General features: G+C 46.9%; 1 protein-coding gene across 4 annotated transcripts in view; it reads left to right on the top strand.

Moving 5' to 3' along the window:
• The window catches only part of NOL4 (nucleolar protein 4), a 271,342-nt gene that overhangs the window by 56,542 nt on the left and 187,929 nt on the right, over positions 1-26,871 (top strand). For all 4 annotated transcript variants that reach the window (XM_054020557.1, XM_054020559.1, XM_054020558.1 and 1 more), the window contains 3 exons: positions 2,218-2,329; positions 2,844-2,956; positions 12,071-12,203. In XM_054020557.1, coding sequence (XP_053876532.1) covers positions 2,218-2,329; positions 2,844-2,956; positions 12,071-12,203 — 358 coding nt within the window. The remainder of the gene's footprint in view (positions 1-2,217; positions 2,330-2,843; positions 2,957-12,070; positions 12,204-26,871) is intronic.

Consider the following 26,871-nt stretch of genomic DNA (forward strand, 5'->3'; position numbering starts at 1 on the left):
CAATTTATCATTTAAAAATAAATGCATAAAAATACGAGGGACAGATCCTGAGCTGGTGGAAATTGGCATAGCTCCAATGACTTGACACTCATTGAACTAAACCTAAACCAGCTGAATATTTAGCCCATAAAATTTAAGTAACCTGAGCCAATTCACTAGGTAAAAGAATGGGGAAGTTGGCCAAGGTTAGCATTATATAAGGATGGGTATCCCTGAATACATATAGTGAGAGGTTGGAGACAGAAGGATCTGCCATGTGAACAAATTCAGTTGTGGGAGTTGATGTTCCCTTGTAGTCAGGGGAGCACTCCCATCAAATCGGGGGCTTAACTCAGTTGTTCCCGACAGAGGATTTCAATCCTATTTAAGTGGAATCAGAATTCAACAGAAATGCTTGATTAGAATGCATGGAACATTCCTATCAAATCCAGGCTACTAATGAATCCATGGGTAAGATCCATTAATTTCAATACAACCAAACTCCAAATGTGTTAAAATGTTATGAAAGAGCGTTGGCTGCATATGTGCACTTACTAATTTCTAAATGTTAATTTCTAGCTGATTTTAAGTTATTCTTTTTTAGATGCTGTAAACATTCAATCCAACTCATATTTTCACACTTTAAAAAAAATCAGCTGTTTTTGTTGTGTAGAAGTGGGCAAAATTGATCTGAAATACAATTTTTTTTTATTTGCAGAATTTGTAATTTAAAAAGTGCCTTAGTTTAATGTTTTCAGACAACCTTTTTTGGGGCTAAGACAATATGTGCCAAGTTTCAGCTCAGAAAGAAATTTTCTCATGTTATAACACCCCTGAAACATAGGTTTACAATGGAAACAATCAAACAGCCTTAACATTAGTAGCATAGACATAATGGTATAATTCACATTCTTAATAATTTTTAATGCATAGTTTGCTGCTTATTTCATCCCTTCAAACCAAATTGATGGGTGAGTTTAAGGGCCCATCAGCATATAAATTACACCAATTTAAACTCACACCAATTTAGTGACATATTCACTTCTGAATCTGCTCCACTGAAGTGTTTAAGGGAGTATAATTTACAACCCTGAGTAGCCAGGAGACAGATTGCCAAAAGAAGGGGATAAGATGGTTAAAATAGGCTAGCTCACCTTCTTCCTGCTCCCTTGCGCTTAGTTAGACCTACTTTCACATATTTAACTGCACTTACCGCATTTACTGAAATGTAACTTACACCACTTTACACATACCTCCTCTGAATTTAGCCCTCCATCTTTTCACCTTGGTCCCCTATGTCAACTTGCATCAGCATTGCCACCCTTCAGTAGCTAAATGGGATCCTGCTGCAGGCTTCCCAGCAGCAGAGTACAAGTGGGTGTCAATCTACTCCTCTTTTAATTTCTGCTGCTGAATCTGACTATCTCTTCAGAAGCAATCTGCTTTGCAAAGTAGTCAATTGGCAAATTGAGGCCTAGAAATTCATTGTGGCACTAGTTGTGTTTGCTGATCCGCAGGAGACCAGAAGCACATACCCTCAGATGTCAGACTTTATGGTTGTGTGTGAACATAAAATATGAAAATCTGATCATTTTGGACTGGACGGCCAAAATGTATTACTTCAAGGTGCGCCAAAGGAACCATAGAGGTTGATTGACTGCTAAATTCTAGGGTGATTAGCAGAAAGGCTTTATTTAAATCAGAGTATTAATCATTGACTCTGTGAAGATTTTCAATAAAAGATGTAACGAAGACAAGAATAGAACAGTGAGGAAGGAGACTGTCAACATTCCTAATCTCTTGGGTCCGGTACCTATTTGTTGACATATTGTTAAAATTAAAATAAATAAAACTTAGAAACTAAGGAAGTTTTTGTGGTACAAGCTGTAAAAAAATAGCTGGGAGCTTTTCAGTGGGTTTAAAATAAACCCCTCACTTGGGTGCCTGTTATATATGAATATTTTTGCTGAAAAGAAATTGCAAAAAATATAAATAAGAAAACAAAGCACCTTTTAAAATGAGTTCATTTTTTCAGAATCGACTGTTATTAGCCATGAAATAAGTAGCCAGATTAGGTAGATGTTTCTGGAAATGCTGCATAGTATGTAGTACATGCTTCCATTGTGCTTCCTGGCATTATGGAATAATATGCCTTATACCGAAATATAATGATCAGTTCTGTTAAATCATGTTCAGTCAGCTTATATAATAACACCTATATTTTGTTATTCATTTCAGATTTCAGAGACCTATGCCTTCCTGCCTAGAGAAGCGGTGACACGATTTCTAATGAGCTGCTCAGAGTGCCAGAAAAGAATGCATTTAAACCCAGATGGAGCGGATCATAAAGGTAGTTTTAGTGTCAAATGGTGGGATGTAAAGTAATTTTATTCCTAATAACCATTTATATTTTTCTAGTTTAAGTGAAGGTTCATAAAAATTTGGTAGACTGGAACAGTTCAACAAGTCAGATCATCTCATTTAGTTAAGTTATAAAGTAGTGAATCTTCTGCATTCACATAAGGGATGGAGTGTAATGCCATGCTCATCCTCAATAGAAAGATGATTTTACCTGGAGGAAATCATTTATTTTTCTTTGGAAATGTTTATACATCCATTTAAAAGTAGGGGATAGATGGGGTGCATGCACTGTAGTCATTTAGCATAGAAGAGCTCATAATTTTTCCTGGGCTTGTGCTTGATTCACATATTTTTTTCTATGGAAACTTCTATCTGTACAGCCAAAGAGCAATTTCAAATGCCAAAGTTGGAGCCAAATGACAGAAACTGTCCGACATTTGACTGCAGATTAGACAGAGGTGCCCTCCAATATATCATGCATAATAAACATATTTATGTTACAGATAATGGAAAACCTCCAACTTTGGTGACCAGTATGATTGATTACAATATGCCAATTACTATGGCCTACATGAAGCACATGAAACTGCAGCTACTAAATTCACAACAAGATGAGGTAAAAATTCAAATATTCAAAGTTGGTTTACAGTTGCTATTATGGGCCAGACACTGACGGTCTCCTTAGACCCAGAGTCTTTGGAGAAGCACTCTGTGCTGCTGTACAAGAGATATTAGTTCAAGTGTTAGACATTGCCTTTTATGTGACTGGGCCAGTGGGGGCTGTGAAGGGTTTGGAGACAGTATATCCAGTCCTGGATTAGTCCTGTGCTCAGCTGTGACTTCCACTTTCAGAGGGGACATTATTATCAGGTCCTGAAGTGAATGCCATCCAATTCTCAAGGTCAGTAGCCAAGATGCAACACAGTGTGGGAGTGGAAATGTAAGCAATAAAGGATTGTTTTGGATCATTAGGACTAAGGACCTCACTGGGAAGCATATAGGGAATTAATCCATCCTTCCTAGAAGCTCCGTCCCTAATTCAGCAAACACTTAAGTTTGTGCTTAGAGTTAAGCTTGTGCCTAAGTGCTTTGCTGAATTGGAGTTTCTATCAGAATGAATAAAAAGGGAACCAGGCTAAGAACTGGGCTTCATCAAAGGGAATTGGGACTAAACCGCTTTTTTTATTATTTATGTTCTTTTCCTTGATTCATGCCGCGCTTTTTCAGATATTGGAAAGTGCTTCATGAATTGGATGGGAGCTGGCAAATTATTTGTAATAAACTCACTTTGATAGAAATGTATTCATTTACCATGCAAGCTGCCAAATAGTTAGGAGCCCAGTTCTATGCCAGCCAAAAAACAGTCTTACATGCTGTGTCCTTCTGCCTACCTGCAAGAAATAATCTGAATTTGATTCTTTTTAAAGAAAAACCTTTAAAAACAACCATAACAGCTGGATTATGGCAAAGATCCTGATTGACTCTTGAATTCTGTAAAGCCAGCGAGATTCTCTTTCATAATAGGTAGCTACGGACTATTGTTGGCAATTCATGAACTGTTCAAATCCCCACAAAAAATGGATTGTCAGTACTTTTCTTTACTGGGGGTTTTCTGCAATTCCCTATGAGAACTCCACACAACTGCTGCCTGATCTCTTCCCCACAGCCAGGCTCCCCTGAGTTGGCTACCTCTAGTTGGGAAGCTGATTCCAGAACCACCAACAGCAGTAGATCAGAGGCTTTATCCTTGCAGTGCTGCTTAAAGCTATTTTCTTCTTTCACTTTCCCCTTCTTCCCAGTGAGAATCACTCTTGTCACACAGGGCACAGCACTAATGCTGGAGTAGGGCCATCTACTACAGTGTACTCCTCCTCTGCCACAGCTCAAGCATTTCAGTATTGTCCTTTCTGGCCTAATGACCAGAATCAGGCCCCCTTCAGTGTTCCAATTTTCCATCCAGGTCCGCCAGCAGGAGTGATATAATGGTAGTAGGAAGCACTCACTTCTTCCTGCACTCCCTCTGTAGCTGACAGCATGGCGTCTTCGAGCATACAAACCCAGTCTTGCTGTGTATGAAATCTTTGCCACATTGTAGCAAGGAATGGTGTTGCAATTTGTAATGTATTTCATTTGCACAATGAGCATTCGCTAATCAGCAGCAGCGTCGCAAATGATGTTCTCACGGTCATTTTTAAACTTGTCTCACAACTGATACATACCTTCAGTGCCTAGATATTATATTTTGGCACCAAGAACAAAATGGCCGTGAAAATGTAACAATATGAAGTAGGAGCATTTCTGCAACACGTCTTCAAACCATTGCATGCAATATGGTGCACTTTAAAAATCCATCCTTTGATTTATACTAAGATTCTGTTTCCAAGGTTTCACTCATCATCTTTGTATCATTGTGGGAGGAGAGGATCTGAGGTGACAACTAACGTATATACTACAGCTAGCCAGCATAGTAATCCAGTCCCTCATAAATAGTAATGTCACCCCAAACACATTGGGCTAAGCTGTAGTTTTTAGATACAGCCCTTGATAAGGGTGGTGTGCAGAACTACCCTGGCCCACCAGGAGCTCACAGCAGCACTGGGGAATTTACCTCTGTGCTGCAGCTGACAACAACCCCCTGCTCCCTCTCCGTGCACCCCCCCACACAGAAGATAGGATAGAGCAGGATTGCACATCATTTACAGAGCCAATGGAGCCCCAAGGGTATTCTGGAGTGGGCCAGGAGCAGAAAAGGAGGCGGGGCCAGCATTCCCCTAGGCCTTGTTATTCTCCAGCTGTACATGGTTGACAGGGGGCATGGGCTGCCAGGATTGCCCTAGCCTGCTCTAGGAGCCAAACCAGCCCTCAGCAGCCCCAGAATTAGCAAGATGTGAACTACCTCTCCTTGGTCCCTGCCCCTGGCCCTAGAATCTATCCCATTGTGCCTGAGGGCTTGGGGGAATGTAGATGCTGATTCAACCTTTGAAAGAGTGCAGTATGCATTTCCTCTGTACAAGATGGTGTGTTGCCTGCACAAAATTCTCTGTTATACACAAGGCACCCACCTTTACCCAGTTCCTAGGGCTCAAGGTGTAACCCACTTGATTTAGGCACCCCAATTCCTTTCACAGTCCCTAGGGCTCTGGGCAAAAGGAACCTACCCTTACGCAGTTCCTAGGGCTCAGGGAGTAAGCTGGTTAATTTAAATACACCTCTACCCCGATATAACGCTATCCTCGGGAGCCAAAAAAATCTTACCGCGTTATATCGAACTTGCTTTGATCCGCCGGAGTGCGCAGCCCCGCCTCCCGTCCCCCGGAACGCTGCTTTACTGCATTATATCCAAATTCCTGTTATATCGGGTCGCATTATATCGGGGTAGAGGTGTATCTACCCTTACCCAGTTCTTAGGGCTCAGAGCATAATCTTTTGAGGGTTTACGGGGTCTTTTACCAGTGAAAAAGCCTTATACAGTAATATCCTTAACCTCTATTTATTAACAGTTACCAAAACAGAATGCACACACTAAGCATACAATGCTCACCACTCCCAATAAGGCACATGAACTTTTCTTGATGGACAGTCAGGATCAGGGCATCTGTGGACTCCAGCTTCTGCACGGTGTGATTGGCAGGGTGTTGAGGTCTAGCACCTCTGATCTTGGGGCAGTGTCCTGGAGTTGGTGCCAAAGAACTTTCTTTTGGACCACAGTTTATATAGTGAAACTTGAGTCTTGCTTAGCTGTACCTTAACCAATCATTTTACTAAAATATTACTAAACAATTTTCTAACCAATCCTAACATATTGTAAAACAATTCTTTAACCAATCATACTCCACCAACTTAATTGATTTACACCTTGCAAAATTAGTTATGTAACAGAAACAATCAAAGAACCAGAGACTATACAGATAAACAATAGAGAAGTGGGGACCATAAAGACAAAATGAAGAAGTAGGGATTTCACAACCACAACTGCTGATAAGTGATTTCTTGCCAGACAGAATGTTATCAAAGTTTTCTTTAACCATCTTAAGATCTATTTCTTTATCTGGTGATGGTGGGTACTATTAGTACAGGAGCACCTTCTTAACACCCCGATATTACATTGTTTTAATGTAATTTAGATGGAACGTGAGGATGTGACTTTCTGCTTCTTGGCTTATGGTTGCTGCTCTTCTAATATGACTGCAGAAAAAGGCCTCAGACCTTGTAATATGGCTACAGGAAAAGGCCCCATCCTTACGGAGACTGGGTCTTGCCCTTGCATCTCTCCTTCCTATCAGGAGGCTACTGTTGCTGTGGGCCCTAGCCTCCAGCAGCTCTTACATTCCACCTAGTCTGTCTGATGGCTTTGTTGTGGTACCCACCATCTTGGCTACACTTGCAGCTGTACAGCGCTGTGAGTTAAACCTGTCTTCCTACAGTTGAGTAGGGAAAGCGCTGCAGTCTGTCCACACTGACAGCTGCCCAGCGCACTGTCGTGGCCACATTTGCAGCATTTGCTGCGCCATTGGGAGCGGTGCATTATGGGCAGCTATCCCACAGAGCACCTCTTCCCATTCTAGCGCCGTGGGTTGTGGGAAGAGGGCGTAGGTGCGGGGCATTCTGAGTCCTGTCCCAACGCCCCGTGATGCATCGCAGAAATCCCTTTGTTTCCGTCCATCTTTGGCGCCATCTTTCAATGGTTTCTGTGCAGTGCGATCTGTCTGTGGGAAATGGAGTCCGAACTGCTGAGACGTATGCTGACTTACCTCGCCAGCACGTCACGTTTGGCTGTCGAACTATTCCTTAAGATCCAAAGTGAGAGTGAGGAGTCCGACGACGCTATTGAGCCGCGTAACGCGTACAATACGAAATTGCTTGTGGCATTTACGGACATACTCAGCACCATGGAACACCGCTTTTGGGCTCGGGAAACAAGCACTGAGTGGTGGGATCACATCGTTATGGAAGTCTGGGATGACGAGCAGTGGCTGCAGAACTTTCGGATGAGAAAAGCCACTTTCATGGGACTGTGTGAGGAGCTCGCCCCCACCCTGTGGCGCAAGGACACGAGATTGAGAACTGCCCTGCCAGTGGAGAAGCGGGTGGCTATTGCAATCTGGAAGCTGGCAACTCCAGACAGCTACCGGTTGGTCGCAAACCAGTTTGGAGTGGGAAAGTTGACTGTTGGAATCGTGTTGATGCAAGTTTGCAGGGCCATTAATCGCATCCTACTCAGAAGAACTGTGACTCTGGGTAATGTGCAGGACATAGTGGATGGCTTTGCATAAATGGGGTTCCCTAACTGTGGAGGGGCGATAGATGGGATGCACATTCCTATTCTGGCACCATCCCACCTAGGATCCGAGTATGTTAATCGGAAGGGGTATTTCTCTATGGTTCTCCAGGTGCTTGTGGATCACCGTGGGTGTTTCATTGACATTAACACAGGCTGGCCCGGAAAGGTGCATGACGCACGCATCTTTCGGAACACTTGGCTGTTCAGAAAGATGCAGGCCGGGACTTTTTTCCCAGAGCAGAAGATCACGGTAGGGGAAGTTGAAATGCCCATTGTGATCCTTGGAGATCCCGCTTACCTGTTAATGCCATGGCTCATGAAACCCTACACAGGGAGCCTTGACAGCAGCAAGGAACGGTTCAACTACAGGCTGAGCTGGTACTGAATGACTGTGGAGTGTGCCTTTGGCCGTCTAAAGGCCCGCTGGCGATCTCTGTATGGGAAGCTGGACTTAGCTGAAAACAGCATTCCCATGGTTATATCCGCGTGCTGTGCCCTCCATAATATTTGTGAAGGGAAGGGTAAAAGCTTCACTCAGGCATGGACCTCTGAGGTTCAACACCTGGAGGCTGAATTTGCACAGCCAGAGAGCAGGGCTATTACAGGGGCCCAGCGCGGGGCTGCAAGGATTAGGGATGCCTTGAGGGAGCAATTTGAGGCTGAAAACCAGCAGTGATATCTCCTGCACGGGAGTGAAGTGCAGTAGTTCCAATCTTTAGGAATCAGTGTTTGCTAAGCAGACAAGCAGACTTGCGGTGCCTGTTTATTTCCTGGGCTAAGGAGTCTTTTACTTTATGCAATAATAAGGAATGTTTTCAAAGCCAAAAAATCCATTTATTGAAAAGAAACAAGGGGGTGGAGTGGGGAATGGTACAGTCACAGATTCGCGTATGTCCTGTCTGGTGTGCTGTGCAGTGAGTGTTGCACTTCAGGATAGCTATACTGCATGGTGATGGGGGTTGAGTGCAGAGGGTAAGGGTCGTGGTTTTCAGGGCTGGGTGGTGAAGATAGTAGTGTTGGAGGCAGCTGGTGGTGTGAAGAACATGGAAGTTGGGGAAAGTGGGTTGGAGGTGACAGTGGGGCACAATGGAAAGAGTTTTGGGACCAGGGCTGTGGGGGGTGGGAGGGTGGCGTTTGTGGTACTGCTCCTTCTGCATGGCTATGAGCTCCTGGATAGCGTCTGCTTGGCGCTCCAGGATGCTTATGAGCTGATCCGTGCTTTACTGCCAGTGCTTTGTGCTTTGCCACCGGTGCTCTGCGTTTTCCTGGCGGATCCTGCTTTCTCTCTCCCTCCAGTTCTGTGCTTTCTCATTCTCTTTAATAGATTGCTGCATCACTTCTTGCAGCATGTCTTTTTTGCTTTTTCGTGATCTCTTCCTGAATCTTTGCAGTCTCTGAGCAGGCGATAAGAGGGACGGTTGAGGTCTCAAGGTTGATGCAGCTGTATAGGCAAAATGCAACATTTAACAGAGGCAGCATTGTTTATACCAGACAGATTAATGATTTCCCCCACACTTAAGGAGTAGAAAACACACAGGGTCTACACAATAGCATAATTTTCCCGTCCGAAACAGAGCACACATATCCCACGGGAGCCTCAAAATGGTGAGAAAGGGGGACTGACTGTTTCAGGGCTGCACCGTCCTCTGGGTTTCTGTGCCTTGGGGAGAGCCAACAGCTTCAGGAGGCACCTACACTGAACACTGTCCCAACATTTTCCGCAGGAGTTCATCCTGGATGATATCTCGCTGCTGAGGGTGACCTGGGAAGCAAGGGAGGGTCTTCTACTGCAATGCGGCTTCCGCCCTGGCCTATATGCAGCTTGCCTGTGTGCAGCAATGTTCCCCCTGCCCCTCGCGGCACAGTGGCACGGACACGTTAGCCTGGCTGGGACAAGGACCACGGTGGATCTCCCGATAAAGCTGCGTAAGCGCATTGCACACGTTCTGGATGAGACATTCGAGGAGATTACCGAGGCCGATTACCACATCAATTGATAAACCACATCAATGCACTATTCCGCATCTAGGCATGTATGCCTAACCCTCCTCTCCCAAAGAGCCCGCACCAAAAAAATTCCTTCCCAAAAAAAAAAACGCTTACCGGGAACCTGCTCTTCTGTTTGTCCTCCACCAAGTACCGGCCGCTGCGACTGGCTACCTTCCTCCTGGCTCGAGAAGAGCTCCTGGCTGCATGGCTCCAGGGATTCCAGGGTGTCTCCATCCGGCCCACCACCCTCACTCCCGTTTTTCTCCTCTTCCTCCCCCCACACCGGCTCTGAAGTGTCCATGGTGATGCTCGGAGTGGAGGTGGGGTTAACTCCAAGTATTGCATCCAGCTCTTTGTAGAAGCAGCAGGTCGCGGGGGGGAGCACCCGAGTGGCCATTTGCGTCGCGGGCTTTGCAGTAGGCACTCTGCAGCTCCTTCACTTTAATCCTGCACTGCAGGGCATCCCGGTCATGGCCCCTTTCCATCATGTCCTCTGATACCTTCCCGAAGGTATCGTAATTCCTACGGCTGGAGCGCAGCTGGGACTGCATAGCTTCCTCCCCGCAAACACTGATGAGGTCCAGCAACTCTCCATTGCTCCATGCTGGGGCTCGCTTGGCACATGGAGGCATGGTCACCTGGAAAGATTCGCTGATAGCACTCCACACCACGCCTGGCTGAGCAAACAGGAAGGGGATTTTTAAAATTCCCGGAGAATGTAAAGAGCGGGTCACATGGTTGGTTACCTGAGGCCAGGGCAGTAGAGTTTGAACTGATGACCAGAGTGGCTAGAACAGGCATTGTGGGATACTGCCAAATACTTCTGGAGGCCAGTCACAGCGCATTGGGCGGCCACACTGGTGCCGCACCACTGCAGCGGCAGCGCAGTACACGCTATTCCTCTCGGGGATGTAGAGTACATGCAGCGCTGCAACCACTGAGATACAGCGCTGCAAATGCCTTGACAGTGTGCACGGGGAGTGAGTTACAGCGCTGGGGGAGCCTTTACAGCGCTGTAACTCGCAAGTGTAGTATCGGAGCAACTCCCACATTAATGAGATTGCCTCGCCCCGGTGCCCTTTGTGGCGGTTCTGGCTCTTTCCCCTGTTCAAGTTGTAGAAAGCTTTGCTTGGGGTGGGGTGTTTTGTTTATTGTAATCCAAGGACTGAGTCTGTCATTAACACCTGTGTCAAGGTACAAGGGGGAGTCTTCCAGCACCCTCTCCCCACTTGGACACCTGTCCAGGGTTAGGAACAGCCTAGCCCTTTACCTGTCCAATTGAGCAATTAGTGACACTGGTTCTAGGGAAACATTCTCCCCCGCTACTAAAGAAATATCAATATTGTCCAGAAAAATCATCGAGACAAAAGAGAAAGGAGTTCATTCGGGGACCAGGTAAAAAGAAAATAATAACGATATTAATCTCCATCCAGACCAGTTCATTAACAACTAATTCTAGCATTAGCTGAACTTTTCTAAATCATTCATGGTTACTAACAAACAAAAAAATGAAAATGCAGTCCATTGCCTGCTACTTAGAATTCAGTGTTTCGAAAAGAGAAAATGAATATGCCTCATTTTCTTCATAAAGCATTTAAAACTCTTCTTCAGTGGATACTGTTTCATCAGCCTTATTGCTTTTTGGGTTTTCTGTAAAGCTCTTGTTGCTAAAAGACAAGCCTGTGGAAATGTTACTATATTCTTAAAAGAGACTGCAGAAATGTCATGGGGGCTTTCCATATTTGTCTCTCATTGACTTCCAGCTCAAACTCCAAACCCTGCAAACACTTATGAACATGCTTAACTTGAAGCACAGGTGTCGAGTCATTGACTTCAGTGGGACTATTAACGTGAGCTCACACATCATCATCAATAATAAAGATTCTGTAATCAGAATTAGTAGTTAAGAATTATACTGAAGATGTGTGAGCCAGAATAAAATCCATCTCACTCTCCAACAATTATATTAGCTAGTTTTGCCTTTGATTTCATTGTGAACAAGACTGGGCCAGGGGGGAGTAAGCAGATGCCAGTTTTGACTTCAGTGAGGCCAGAATTTCATTATAAAGTCACATATTGTCAGTGGCACCACTCATTCAGGTAAGGTGAGCAATTCAAGCACAAAAAATGGAGAACTATCCTGTTCCACCGAGATTTAATAGCCAAAAGTTTTCAGACTACTAATACTTTGCTTGTACGAAATAGTCTAGAGAACACTTACTAATATTTGTATTATCATAATTAATTAAACCTGAACTGCACTTGTCAAATAAATGATCATAGTACATTTTGTAATGCATTGTCCTTGATCTTCTTATGTTTGTTTCCTTACTCACTAATTCACCAAGGGTCCCCTAGTCATTAGTATGAATTAGCAAGATAGATTAGCATGAACATCATATTTGAAAGTTATCTTGACTTTTCCTAATGCAACTGAAACATGAAATTTTAAATTTGCAGGATGAAAGTTCCATAGAAAGTGATGAGTTTGATATGAGTGACTCCACCAGGATGTCGGCTGTGAACTCTGATCTCAGTTCTAATCTTGAAGAAAGAATGCAAAGTCCTCAGAATCTTCAGAGCCAGCAAGATGGTAAGCTTTTTAATAACTAGATAATAATAATAGTATGTTCGTCCCTCTTTTGTGCATTACCTTCATTCAGAACCTGCCATGTCCTTTACTTGAGAATCTATTTTAATAGGCAACTTGAGACATAGATTCACTTTGTTTCAACACACGGTGACAGGGTTTAATTTTTTGCCTGCTAATTGTTGCTTACAAGTAGGCACTTTTACACCACAGCATGCTGGGTTTTTTATATTATTAAATATATAGTGTGTCCACACATGGTATAAGGGGAAGTAAAATCCCTGCAACGCTTCACCTGTGCGTGGCTATCTAGACATTGGGTCCAGGAATGGGGAGACAAGGGGTACTGCATGGCTGCCTACTCTTCCCTCACCTGGAATCTTAGTTCTGAGCACCAGTCTACCACCCTCCAGCAGCAAGGGGGAAGGAGATAGGGAACTGTGGCTGTCTGCACTACACATGCTTCCCTGGGCTGATTCTGGGCTGCAATGGACTGAGCTGTGTGCTGGGACACAATCTAGCCCATAGTTATGGTGGATACTCTCTTTATATACAATCACCGGTTATACCTTATTTCTGTGGAGCTTGCTTTTGTGCTACCCCCCCCCCCCTGCCGCCCCAAAGACCACAACAAAATCCACTCTGAAAATATAGTTCATTCTTTGTTATATAAAAAACCTAAACAGATGGGAGAACTAAAGAATTAGTGTAAGCCAGACAAAGAGTATACACTGAAACAATGTATGTCTTTAGCTTTGTAGATATGAGATTTACTTGATGAAATGATTCAGATTTCAGGACTGTTGCTTAAAGCAGTGATGTCAAACATGACCTGTGGGCTGGATGTAGCCCACTTGGTGCATTTATTTTGCCCAACAGAAGTAGTCACGATCCAGAAACTAAGCTTTTGTTAAAAATAAAAAGTAAGTTTCTAGCCCTTGTGATTGTGAAGACAATATTCCACACAAGAAGAGAGTATAAATCAATACAGCAACATCTTTCTGGGTCTGCAAACAGCTTCAGACAATGGCTCAGAGTATGAACTCCCCCATTCCTTAGTTATCTTATTGGAGTGTAGTCTCCAAAGTCCAGTGAAGACACATAAGTGTCAATATTAACTATTTAATCACTGATCATTTTAGTGGATGGAATGGGGGTAGGGATGGAAATGAAAAACAACGGGTTGAGAATTGGGAGTTGCTCCAGGGAAGGAAATGCAGAAGGAAGAATGGAGGAGACACACAAAGACAGGGAAGAAGGAGAGAAACAAAGAAAGAAGAATGATGAAGAAAGAGAAACAAAGGGTAGAACTAGTGGTGATGTAAAGGTGAAGCTTTAGTTATTAAAATTTAGTTACTACATGAAGCGAGAATTCTGCCCTGGATCTCTGCACAAACTGGTCATTGACTTCAGTGGAAATTCTGCTTTGGATTGTGGGTGGGGGTCTGGATTATAAATTTATTCTTTGGACTACTGATCATAATAAAAAATTAGCTCGGGCTGTGGGCGAGTGGAAGACTAATTTGTGCCACCACAGTCTCCTCTTTGGAAAGACTTCCTAGCATTGGTAACACTTTGCAAACCTGTAACCATAGGTTAATCAAGCTCTGGGTCTAGTGTGTGTGTACATGTGTGTAATCTGTTCTATTGATATTTATAGATATCACCACCATTGTGGAATCTGAGTCTCTTGGGAGACACGTCCTGATTCACTACTGTGTTACTCCAGTTATATGCTGGTGTAATTCAACTGAAATCATGGTGTTACATCAGTATACACGGGAGTGATGCAGTGGTGAAGCAGGCCCTATCACTAAATGTGAAGCATAGGAATTGCAGGGCAATTGTCTTTCACCCTTACAGTTTAGTGTATTAAATCAGTGATACTCACACTGAGGCTCAGGGGTTGCAAATGGCTTTTTAATGAGTCTCCTGAGGCTCTTTGCAGCACATGACATTAAAACAGTGCGATATAGTTATTAACCAAATCAGGATGCTTTTATTATTAGCCAATTTTGGTTGATAAAATAATATTTGGTCAGAATAGCCAAGAATATATAAACAATGAAGTCACTCTACTGTGGCTCCTTTGGATAATGTTGATCGGTAATTGGGCTCCTGAACCATTGAGGTCTGAGTGTCACTGTATTAGACCATGATTCCACGATTGTAAATATAGTTCCACCTCTTCATTAACATAATATTCAGTTAGGGGCCCAATGCTGTGAGCTGCAGAAAGCATGCTGGAAGAATTGTGACTTAAGGATGTTCATGGTCTTCTAGTGCATTCTGTGCACCTTCCATGATCAAGCTGTTTGAATTTAAACACTGCAAGGATGAATACAAGATGCATATGAAGGGTAAAAATCATGCTATTTTGCTGGGCCCAAGCAAGGCCCTCTACATATTTGGAAGCTTCCTGGTAGCTATGCACCGAGCTGGGAAGAGCGTAGGCAGATCAGCTACATGCTGTGGCCTCTGGAAAGCACACAGGAGTCTGTGCCAGTTCATAGTGCTGAGTGAGGATTGCACAAGGGGTCACAATTCAGACATGCAAATCCTCCCATAAGGTCAGCAGCAATTATTTCATCAATAGTCACCCCCTGATTGCCTTCCAGACCTGTGCCTTGCCTAGGGATTGAGGATAAATTCCATTCCCCAGTCTGCATGCTGTTCTCCACACAAAGCCCTTTTACTCAAGCTTTATGGAGGGGAGGTGGAGGAAAGATGAATTTCACCTGTAGCACCCCATCAACAATGATATCATTAAGGGCAGTTCTCACTGCAAAATAGACTTCATACATTTTTAAACAATAGGGACTTGATTAACACTTGCTGGTGAAAGGGATAAAATAGCACCCCAAGCACCTGTACCTGCAACCATTGGGAAGCAGCTGGGAGACAGTTTGCAATCAAATCATTCCCCAGCTCCCCTGGCCATATCCCCTTCTGGGGCAGCCCCAGTTGGTTGGTCTCCCAGTGGAGTAGAGTGTATATAAGGCAGCCACAGGAGCTAGCTGGTTAACAGGATTGCAAACTACTTAACTGCCCCACCTACTTTCTGTAAGTCTAGTTCTATGTCTCTCTGGCCGCTTCCTAGTCCCTTGTTCTAAGCTGATTCTTTGTGAGAGTCCCTATTTATCACTTACCTGCAGGCAGAGCTCCAGCCAAACAGCTGAGCTTTGTTTGTCTGACCCCTGATGCTGCTCTGGGAACTCTGATATTATCAGACCAGACCCATCAGCCCTTGCCTCAGATCATAGATTGAAGGCAGGGTTTGTAAACATCTTTAGTCTGTCTAAAAGACGAGTCTGTGTGCTTTTAATTGGGAGTTACTAGATTTTAAAGCTCTTCAAAGCTTTTAAAGTGGGTTTTGTTGTGAAAGCTGTCTTTTAAATGCCTCTGTTAAGAGGATAACAAGAGCTGCATGGAGAAACAAAGTTCTTCTGTTGACCTGCTATTAGCAGGAGTTAGAACCTTGTGCCAAACTGCTGAGTAAATTCTGCAGACTCATTGTAGCAACTCACCTCTCCCAGAATAAGAGAAAGGGATGGGTGGGGAAGCTTCTGCAGAGGAAAGTAGGGACTCATTTGGGTAGGTCCCTAGAAACTGGTGTGAATTTAATGTTTTGCTACTATTATTTGAGTTACCAATAAAGGCAATCATCAAGAGGGGGATAAAATGGACCACTTTGTTTTAACTGGAATAAGATGGAAGCTATAGCTATTCACAGTACTGTTTCCTATACTAAAACATACCAAAATGAGTTAAGACCTCTTTTGACTTTGTGCTTTGTCTGCCCACTTAACTTTAAAGCTAGCACTATTTTTTAAAAGTTCTTTAAAGTATATAACTTTCTCCTACAGACATTTTCATTATTATATGAAACCTGTAGAGCTGTTTACAGTTAAAATTAAAAATGTCATGATTAAACTTTAGCCAGAAACTCTGTTGATACAAAGATATTAATAAGGGTCTAATACTTGATTTAATTTTTTTTTTTATATTGGAGCATTTGTAGTATATAGGAATGGGGTAGATTTCTTTAAATAGCTTGAGAGTCCTCTCCTGGTGCTCACTTTGTTCTTTGTAGCAGCAAGTTGCTAGGTTTCACACATTGTGTATATTTACTAAATATGGCTATTTGTATCCTACCATTCCCCTGTGGTTCCTTCTTATTGTTTATTTAAAGAGCAAAAGACACAACCGTATTCCCTTTTTTGTTTCAAAAGGTGTGACATTAACTCCTGTGAAACAGTGTTGGCTAATTCAGTTAAACTATGTATTATTAGAAGTGTTGTCTAACAGTCTGTTATACATACAGTTTTCTTTGTTTTTATACTCCAAAATTAGTTCAAGCCAAATTTATAATCCATCTTCCCTGCAATAACAGGTGAGCTACAGTAATTCCTTGAGCTCTTCACTTTGTCCTGATGAAGCCTGTAAGACCTTTGATTTTAAAAATCAGCTCAAAATTTTTCTTTTCCTCAGTAACATTAAGCAAAGCATGATGGGGCAAACACCAGGCAGAAGATGAGTCTAGAACAAATGGATGAATGGGCACACTGTACTACAGGATGTTTTTTCATCATAGTTGCATACATTTCAGGTCTGACTCTGACATTGCTGAGCACTGGGAGTTATGATGAAGTCACTGAGGTCGAAGCAAATTCTCAGCACTAGGCTTATAATGAGCTTTTTGCTGTAAGTGAAACCAGATACAGAACTCCCAGTGAGTTCAACATATAGCACAGGTCAAGGATCAGGTCCAGGATTATATTAGTCATTAGCTGACAACACAGCTTTATTTTTAACTCAGACACAAAGTTTGTACAGAACTGTTCATGATGAACAAGGTGTGAGAGGGGCTGAACACCGCTGGTCAGGTGGGAAAGCTTCTCAGATCCAGTGGCTTAAGGGAAGTGCTCAAAACCTTAAAGGACTGGGCTCAAATATTTTGCAGCATTTTCTTGATGTATGAATCTGAGTTTTTAGAATTCAAAAAAATAAATCAGTGAACTATTAAAATGGCATTTTTAATGTGTAAGGGATACTGGGAGTTTAGTAAGTCAAAGTTATAGCACACTAAAAAGAAAGTAGCCTGTTAACGTGTTCCTTATTTTTTTGTCAGTTGTACTACATTTGCTATGCATAAAACCTTCATTTACGTACCTTCCAAAATCCTATTTTTAGGTATGTTTTTGGATTTACTACTACTTGATTAGTTTTATTTTGTAATCTGCATAGTACAGTGAGTACAGCTGCAATACTGTGAATGTCATTTATGCCTAGTTTAGCAGATATATTAAACACAGTTTTAAACTTAAACAGATGTTTTGAGCAAATTAGTCTCCGCTTCTGTTTAGTGTAGGGAGTCTTGACTGAATAAGGACTGCAAGATGTGGCCCTATAGATGTAGAAAGAACAGGGACACAATACACCATTCTAAAATTTCATGGAGACTATTGCAATTTGTACATTAACTAGGGGATTGACTCCTGTTATGTACTGAGTCCTTGAATCTCACTGAAGTCAATGGAGAACAGAAGTACTTGAGTAGATTCTCATTTTTACATGGCAAAGAATTCTAGTATGATAAAATGCTAGAATTTCTAGGTGATGTCTAATCCAAGATATTCATGCACTTCATTGGCAGTGTCAAGAAAAGTTAGTAATATAAGAATATCAATAAGAAGACCTTGTGAGTTGCGTTTAATTATCTTAGTCCAGTTCCTATTAGACATCTGGCCACATCACAAAAAGCCACCATCAAAATTGACATTAAATGGCAGCTTTGGTAATCTCAGCTGCAGGAGTAAAATCCCAAGGACCCTTGCCTGAAAGATTATCTCAAAGATGAGGGCTGAAGCAAACAGGCAGGGCATCATAGAATATCAGGGTTGGAAGGGACCTCAGGAGGTCAACTAGTCCAACCCCCTGCTCAAAGCAGGACCAATCCCCAACTAAATCATCCCAGCCAGGGCTTGGTCAAGCCTGACCTTAAAAACATCTAAGGAAGGCGATTCTACCACCTCCCTAGGTAACCCATTCCAGTGCTTCACCCCCCTCCTAGTGAAAAAGTCCCTAGTCTGTAGCAGTGCATGGGATTCTTCCATCCTAAGTGCAGGACTCTGCACTTGTCCTTGTTGAACCTCAGTTTTGTTTTGGCCCAATCCTCTGATTCGTCTAGGTCCCTCTGTATCCTATCCCTACCTTCCAGCATATCTACCACTCCCCCCAGTTTAGTGTGATCTGCAGACTTGCTGAGAGTGCAATCCATGCCATCTTCCAGATCATTGAAGAAGATATTGAACAAAACCAGCCCTAGGACCGACCCTTGAGGAAGCTCATCTCTGAGGATCATAAGGAAGCTCTCTCTGCTTCTGTGTGGTATCTGTTCTGGGGCTGTCAATCTGCCACCTTTTACAAGCACTAAATTCACTTTTGAATAAAGAGAAGGAATAGATTGTTCACTTGTATATGGTTCTGAAGAAGCCATGGGCTGAATTGATGAGAAATTGAAACTTTATCTTATGCATGTCAACGTTGGTAACCAAACATACCTGGCCCTCCCGGCTCCTGCCTCTGCTAGGCTCAGATAAAGTCACTCTGAGATCCTCAGGTTCTGAAACCATGGGTGCTTTTATTTACAAGTTTGTGCTCCCACCAACTTCTCACCATACAGCATACGCAGCTCTGGGTTCTTTGTGTCTGAACCCAGGAGGGAAGGGCTTTCTTCCTGCCTGCACTCCCTTGCTGTCCTCCATCCCACCACTCTGGCTTCCTTCTTCCTAGCCTCTTGCATAGCCCTGGGCTAATTGGGCTGGCAGCTGGCTCTCATTCCCTAATTAGGGTAGGTTCTTTCCAGCCAGCTCCACTTTATTCACTTAAATGCTGCTGGCATGGCACAGCGCAGGGCTGATTCTGCAGTCGTCCTGCTCAGCAATCTGTCACACACCTCCCCCCTCCAACTGCCAGGTTTGCCCATCCGCATCCTCTTCTCCCCCTGCCAGGCAGGGTCCTCCCGGGGAGCCCTCTGCTATCTTTCCTGTGACCCACTGGGTCCTCCTTGAGGGGTTCTGCCATCCCCCATCAAATTGCATGGGGGCTAGGTGACCCCGTAGCTCTGCCGCCAACCAGAGGTCCTCACACCAGTCACATCCCCAGGTGTGTCCCCCTTCCCTTTCTGCCTTTGCCCCCACCAAGGGTTCAGGGTCAATTGTAGCTCTCCCCTGGACACCCAGGCCTGCACATTCCCCAGGCCCGTTAAGCGGGTCCTGAGCCTGGAATTCTGAGGCTCCCCTTGTGGGGAGTCCCGTTGAGCCTTTTGGCTCCCCGACAGGCCCTGGGGTGCATGCCTGCTCCTGCCTTTGTTCCTCCTGTCCTGCCCGGGCTCTGTCTAGGGTTATTGACTTCAGGGATCCTCTCCCCCTTTCTTGGGGGGGGGGGCGGTGACCTCCTTTTCCATCATTGATTTCCTCCCTTTTTGGGAAGGGGTCCCAGTCAGTTCCTACCACCATGGGTATGGCAGGCCCTTTACTACCCCCACTCGCATCCAACAAACTGGACCCAGACCTCCAGGGGCAGCTGGGCACTGCCTCTTATCCCTGTGGATGCACTCCAAACTCAGTTTGGCTCTGGGAATCACCCACTCAGGCTTTACTAGCGCCCTCCTTATGAGAGAACAGGCTGAGGTAGTGTCCACTAGACCCTGCTGGGGTCTCCTCCTCACCATCAAGGGAATGGTGGACAACTGCCTCCCTTTCTCTGGCTCTCCCGTGTTAGTCCACCTGCAGAACTTGGTAAAACAGCGTTCCATGTCTGGACAGTCCCCCTTTTTATGTCCGGCTTGCCCAAACTGAGAGACGATTGTCTTGGTCCCCGTGGGTGATCCCCAGCTGGTCTCAGATTTCTTCTCAGGACCCTTCATGGTTGGGGGTTCCCTGGTTCTTCTCCCAGTGTCCTCTTCTTTATAAGGGCATCCCTCCTTCCTGGGGAAGTCTGCCTCCATCTACTCCTCTGTCAGTTTCACTGCTGCCTCCACCATATTCAGTTGGTGTCTTTGCCCCCAAACCCTTATTGCCTTGGGGAGGCCATGTAAAAACTGCTCTAAGACAAGCACATCCATAATCTCCCCAACTGTCTAGGCATCAGGCCTCAGCCATTGGGTGGCCCAGTCCATTAATTTCTGGGTGAACGCCTGGGGCCTCAAACCCCCTGTCCACTTTGCCGCCCGGAACCACTGGCGGTATTTTTCAGCAGATAGCCCCAGGACAGCCGCCTTCACCGCATCATAGCTTCTGGCCTGCTCCTCACTTAGGGCCATGTAGGCAGCATGGGCTTCGCCAGCCAGGCAGGGAATGAGCTGCAGGGCTCAGGTTGCCCTGTCCTTGCCTGCTCCCATGGCTACCCACTCAAATGTGCCTAGGAAGGCATCGGGATCATCCTCAGGGCCCATTTTACAAAGTCCTAGGTCCAGCCCCCAAATACTGTCCCACACTATGGGACTCACCATTCCCTGGAGGAGCTGCTACTGTACCCTGGCCTTCTCTTTTATGAAGTCCTGCAGGCTCTTCTGATGCTCTGCCTGCCAGCTAAGTAGGGCCTACCACTCCAGCTGATGAACCTGCTGAAAGGTTTGCATGGCCTTTTGCATCTTTCCTTCACCTGGGTCTCCTCCATCTCTGGGCTGCCAAACTCTGGATCTGGCACAGGATCCCAGACAAGCCCCATGTGTAACCGAGCCCACCTGGCCCTCCTGGCTCCTACCTCTGCTAGGCTCAGATAAAGTCACTCAGAGACCCTTGCATTCCAAAACCACAGGTGCTTTTATTTACAAGTTTGTGCTCCCACCACCTTCTCACCCTACACAGCTCTGGGTTCTGAACCTAGGAGGGAAGGGCTTTCTCCTGGCCTGCACTCCCTCACTCACCTGGACCACCACTCTGGCTTCCTTTTTCCCAACCTCTTATATAGCTCTGGGCTAACTGGGCTGGCAGCTGGCTCTCATTCCCCAATTAGGACAGGTTCTTTCCAGCCAGCTCCACTTTATTCACTTCAATGGGGCTGGCAGCAGGGGGCTGATTCTGCAGTTCTCTTGGTCAGCACCCTGTCACAACAGGAGAAAAGTTTATTCAGTCAGGAAGAAGGCTGTTTTTTATTGCTCAATCTGAAAAAAACAATACCTTGTTCACCTAAGCAGAGATTTACTGAATTTGAGAACTTGGTGTATTGCAATAGTATTATTTCACCTCAGTGGAGTTACATCCTGGGGTGAATTTGGCCCATTGGCTTTGCTTAGGTGTAGTTTAGTTTGCACAAATATATTAACTTCAAAAAATACATTAAAATAATCATTAATACCAATACAATTGTAGAAATCAAGTTCCATTGACATTTTGATGACTTCTTTGGAGCTGATGTAGTATTAGTGCAAGTGAATGAAATTCTGCCAGTAACACTGCAATGACTCTTTGGCGCTAATACGATGTCCATGATAATGTACTGTATTAGGAATGTGTAATAGCTCTAAACGTCAATGCAGTTATATTAGGTACTTTTAGTCTTTAACATCACCCTGGAACCCGTGGAGGGTTGAGTGGAATTTTCAATATCAAATATTTTAGAACACCACATTCTGCTGGCATGACAACTGATTTTGCATTGTCATCAGAATGACTCCACAGCTAGGCAAGTATCTGATGCACATTCTTGGGTGGTAGCGAGTAATCTGCTTTTGATATTGTATCTGGTGTGGCTCCAACCTGTGGTGAGATTAAAATAACAGCATATTTCTATCAAGGACACTGCTTTCTCCTCCTATATTCGTGTCATTAAGTATTTCCCACATCCCAGAGTTCAGCAGGGCCGCCCAGAGGATTCAGGGGGCCTGGGGCAAAGCGGGGGAGCTGCGGCGTTTGTACTCACCCGGCGGCGGTCCGGGTCTTAAGCGGCATTTCGGCGGTGGGGGGCCCTTCAGTCGCTCCGCGTCTTTGGCAGCACTAAAGGGCCCCCCACCGCCGAAGACCTGGACCGCCACCGGGCTAGGGCTCGCAGGGCCCCTGCAAGGCCTGGGGCAAATTGCCCCACTTGCCCCCTCCTCTGGGTGGCCCTGGAGTTCAGAACTCTACCTTCTGAACACACACAATATCTAGGCAGCCTCAAGAAACAAGAGTGAGATCAGGATTAAGACACGTGCCCTTCGTGGTAATGCAGTGTGTGACAACTTGACTGCTGGGACAGTATACTGTTCATGTGCAGAATTCTCTCTTCTCATTGAAGTGATGCAGGTCTGCAAGCACCTTATGGGTGCATTGTGCTAAAGAACATATCTGCTGTCACTTTTTTGTTTTAATTACTAACTACATATGTTCTCTAATCCTTTTCTTTTTTTAAAGTTCTGTTTTTTTTTAAAGTGCCTTTGTTTATACTCTAATTTGTGTTAGAGACTAAAATATTTCTAACCATGAATTATGCATTTAGCAGACTCTGTGCTGCATTCTGACTGGTTCATTGCGACCAGGGAACAATTTCATTTCCCACACCATGCTCCCAGCTGCACAACTGTCACTCTCTATTACTTTTGCCTTGAACAATTGAGGATGGCTTGTAATGACAATAATTGCCTCAAAATTGTTTGTCATGTTTGACTTGTTAGCAACCAACTACTAACTGTTGGTTACAATCAAGTTCTTAGCTGTTGTTGCATAATTACATGAGGGAATATTTTCAACCAATAATAGTTCAAAAATGAAAATTATTCTTACATAAAAACGCTAAAATACTTGCTGACACTCCATTCTAGTTAGATCCATCATGTCTGCATGACCCACTGTAGTAGGTCCTAGCCGGGGCTCGACCCTTCCGGACAGGAGGGGAGCCACACCGACTCACTACTGTGGGAACAAGCAGTCAGTTAGTCCCGAAACTCCGGCTCTTTAGTGCAGAGTCGGAGCAACCACAGTTAAAGCTCAGGCCCTTGACTGCAGGGGCTGAGCGAGCAAATAGATCAGAGCCCAGGCCCTGGATCAGGGCGGGGCAAACACAGTTAGCTCAGGCCCTTGGTTGCAGGGGCTGAGCGAGCAGGCAGTCAGAGCCCAGGCCCTGGATCAGGGCGGGGCAAACACAGTTAGCTCAGGCCCTTGGTTGCAGGGGCTGAGCGAGCAGACAGTTCAGAGCCCAGGCCCTGGATCAGGGCGGGGCAAACACAGTTAGCTCAGGCCCTTGGTTGCAGGGGCTGAGCGAGCAGACAGTTCAAATAAGGTACGCCTAGGCTTCTGTAGCCGAGCGTTGGGTGAGGGGGAAGCCTGCCACCCGTGCGGAGGGTGGCAGGGGGGAACGCAGGCCCACCCACTCCACTGCGTTCCAGCCCGGGGCCCTAACAGCGGTTGCTGCCGCTGCTGGTCAGTGGGGTATCCAGACCGCAACACACTGACATAGGCTCACACTCAGTTGCAGCCGGACCGGGGTCGGCTACCCCCGGGCTACTTCCGTGATCCCCCTCAAAGCCTACCTCGTTCGTTGCGCCGGGATCGGGCCAGTCCACCTGCATGGGCTCCTCTCTGCCCGGGCTCGGCGGCAAGTCTGGTAGCTCTGCCGGGAAGTCCGGCCAATGGTCCTCAGGCGGCTCCTCTGGATAGCAGCAGGGGCGAAGGGGTTCGGGTCCAGTCTCACCCTCAGGGTTAGTGGGGTGCGGTTCCCAGGGATTCTCCCAGTAGCGGGCGTGAACGGGCTCCGGCGGCTCCTCCTCATAGCGGGCCCGGGGTAGCTCAGGCCAGCTAGGGTCCAGGCCTCGGTCTTCGACGGTCTCCTGGCCGGGAGCTCCCGGCCGCACGTCTGCTCCCTCCGGTGGCTGGCCGCCGACTGAGCTCTGGCGGCCGGCCTTTATACTTCCTGTCCCGCCCCTTGACTTCCGGGGGGCGGGGACAGGCGGTGGTGGTCCCACCCACTCTGGTACCTGCACGTGGGCTCCCTCTTCCGGGCAGGAGGGGAGCCACACCGACTCACTACACACCCCCCCCCTTAAGACTGGCTCCCGCATGTCGGGGCCAGGTCCTTCCATCTCCCCCATGCGGGATAGGAAGTCCGCATTCGTATGGTCCTTACCAGCTCGATGCTGGACCGTAAATGCGTAGGGCTGTAAGGCGAGGTACCACCGCATAATGCGGGCATTATTATCTTTCATCCGCATTAGCCACCGGAGGGGGGCGTGGTCTGTGACGAGGGTGAACAGGGCCCCGAGGAGGTAGAAGCGCAGGGCATCGCAGGCCCACTTCACCGCGAGGGCCTCTTTTTCCACCACTGCGTAATTCCTCTCACGGGGGAACAGTTTCCGGCTGAGATATAATACGGGGTGGTCCTTTCCCTCCACTTCTTGGGACAAGACTGCCCCTAACCCTACGCTGGAGGCGTCGGTCTGTAGGATGAATGGGCGTTTAAAGTCCAGGCTATAGAGAACCGGCTCCTGGCAGAGGCACTTCTGCAGTGTCCGGAAGGCCGCCTCACATTCGGGGGACCATCGTACCTGCCGGGGGCTGTCCTTCGTCAGAAGCCCAGTTAAGGGTGCTGCGATGGTCGCGAACTGGGGGATGAACCGTCTGTAATACCCAACGAGGCCCAGGAACTGCCGAACGTGCCGTTTGGTCGATGGGGTGGGACAGTCCAGGAGGGCCTGGACTTTCCCGATGAGGGGCTTGACCCGCCCGCCCCCGACGGTATAGCCGAGGTAGTTGGTCTCTTGCCAGGCAATACGGCACTTTTTGGGGTTGGCGGTCAGGCCCGCCTGTCGTAGGGACCTTAGGACCGCTGCAACCCGGGGCAGATGGTCCTCCCAGCCGCGGCTATAGATGACCACGTCGTCTAGGTACGCTGCCGCATAGTCCTGATGGGGCTGCAGAAGTCGGTCCATCAGCCGCTGGAAGGTGGCTGGGGCTCCATGGAGACCGAATGGCATCCGCGTGAATTGGTACAGCCCCGTTGGAGTGGCAAAGGCGGTTTTCTCTTTTGAGGTCTCCTCGAGGGGGATCTGCCAGTAGCCTTTGCTGAGATCCAAGGTGGTGATATACTGGGCCTCCCCCAGGCATCCCAGTAACTCGTCCACACGGGGCATCGGGTAGGCATCGAAGTGCGAGATGGCGTTTACCCTCCGAAAGTCGATGCAGAAGCGGCGGGTACCGTCCGGCTTGGGCACCAGGACCACCGGACTACGCCACTCGCTCTGGGACGGCTCAATGACGCCCAGAGCCAGCATGGCTCTTACTTCCTCCTCGACCGCATCCCGCATCCGATAGGGCAGGGGCCGGGTCGTCTCTCGAACCACTTTCCCCGGCTCGGTCTGGATGGAGTGTTTGACCAGGGACGTGTAGCCCGGTACGGCCGTGAAGGTTCGTTTGAAGGTCTGCAGCAGGCAGTTAGTCTGTTTACATTGCTCTTCCGTGAGCGATTGTCCTAATTGGGGTGCCGGGGGGTCATCCGTCGAGGGTACCTGGGGTCCCAATTCCGGCTTGGGCGGGCATGGGTCAATTAAGAGGCCCTCCCGGTCCTGCCACCGTTTCAGCAGGTTTACGTGATACCGCTGGGTTCCCTTCCGCTTGTCCGGTTGCCGCACCTCGTAGGGGACGGGACCGACCTTACGCACGACGTCGTAACGTCCCTGCCACCGGGCTAACAATTTTGACTCACTAGACGGGAAGAGGAGTAGGACACGGTCTCCTGGTTGGAACTCCCGGACTTGGGCTCCCTGATCGTAGGTTCGTTTCTGCCGCTCCTGCGCCGTCTTCAAATTTTCGCGGGCCAGGGCTCCGGCCTGGGCAAGGTGCTCCTGTAACTGGATGACATATTTCAGGAGGCCCTGGGCTGGGGACGCTGACTGCTCCCAGGTCTCTCTCATCAGGTCTAAGAGGCCCCGTGGTCTGCGTCCATACAGCAGCTCGAAAGGGGAAAATTTCGTTGAGGTCTGCGGGACTTCTCGGATGGCTAGCAGCAAGGGTGGAAGGAATTGGTCCCAGTGGCGGAGGTCCTCTGCGGGGAATTTCCGCAATATGCTTTTCAAAGTGCGGTTAAACCGCTCCACCAACCCGTCCGTCTGCGGGTGGTACACGGACGTCCGGAGTTGTTTGATGCCTAAGAGGGCACAGACCTGTCGCAACAATTGGGACGTGAAGTTTGTTCCCTGGTCGGTCAGGATCTCTCTAGGCAGTCCTACTCGGGCGAAGATTTTCAGCAATTCCCCCGCGATAGTCCGGGCGGTAATACTTCGCAGGGGGATGGCTTCGGGGAACCGAGAGGCATAGTCCACCAAAACCAGGATGTATTGAAACCCCGCGGCACTTTTCGGGAGGGGGCCCACGAGGTCCATGGCGACCCGTTCAAAGGGCGTCTCCATCACTGGCATGGGGACCAGGGGTGCCTTGGGGATCCCGGGCGGGGCGACCCTCTGACACTCTGGGCAGGAGGCGCCATATTCTTTCACCTCCTGGGAGATTCCTGGCCAAAAGAAGCGCGCCAGGATTCGAGCGAGGGTCTTCTCTCGCCCCAGGTGCCCGGCGGCTGGCACATCGTGGGCCAACTTCATTACCGCCCGCCGGTGACACAGGGGCACTAACAGTTGGGTTTGTGGTTCCTGGGTGAGGGGGTCATGGTCCAGGCGGTAGAGCCGGTCCCGGCGCAGCTC

This window comes from Malaclemys terrapin, chromosome 2 (genome assembly GCF_027887155.1).
Source record: "Malaclemys terrapin pileata isolate rMalTer1 chromosome 2, rMalTer1.hap1, whole genome shotgun sequence".
NCBI classification, from domain to species: Eukaryota; Metazoa; Chordata; order Testudines; family Emydidae; genus Malaclemys; species Malaclemys terrapin.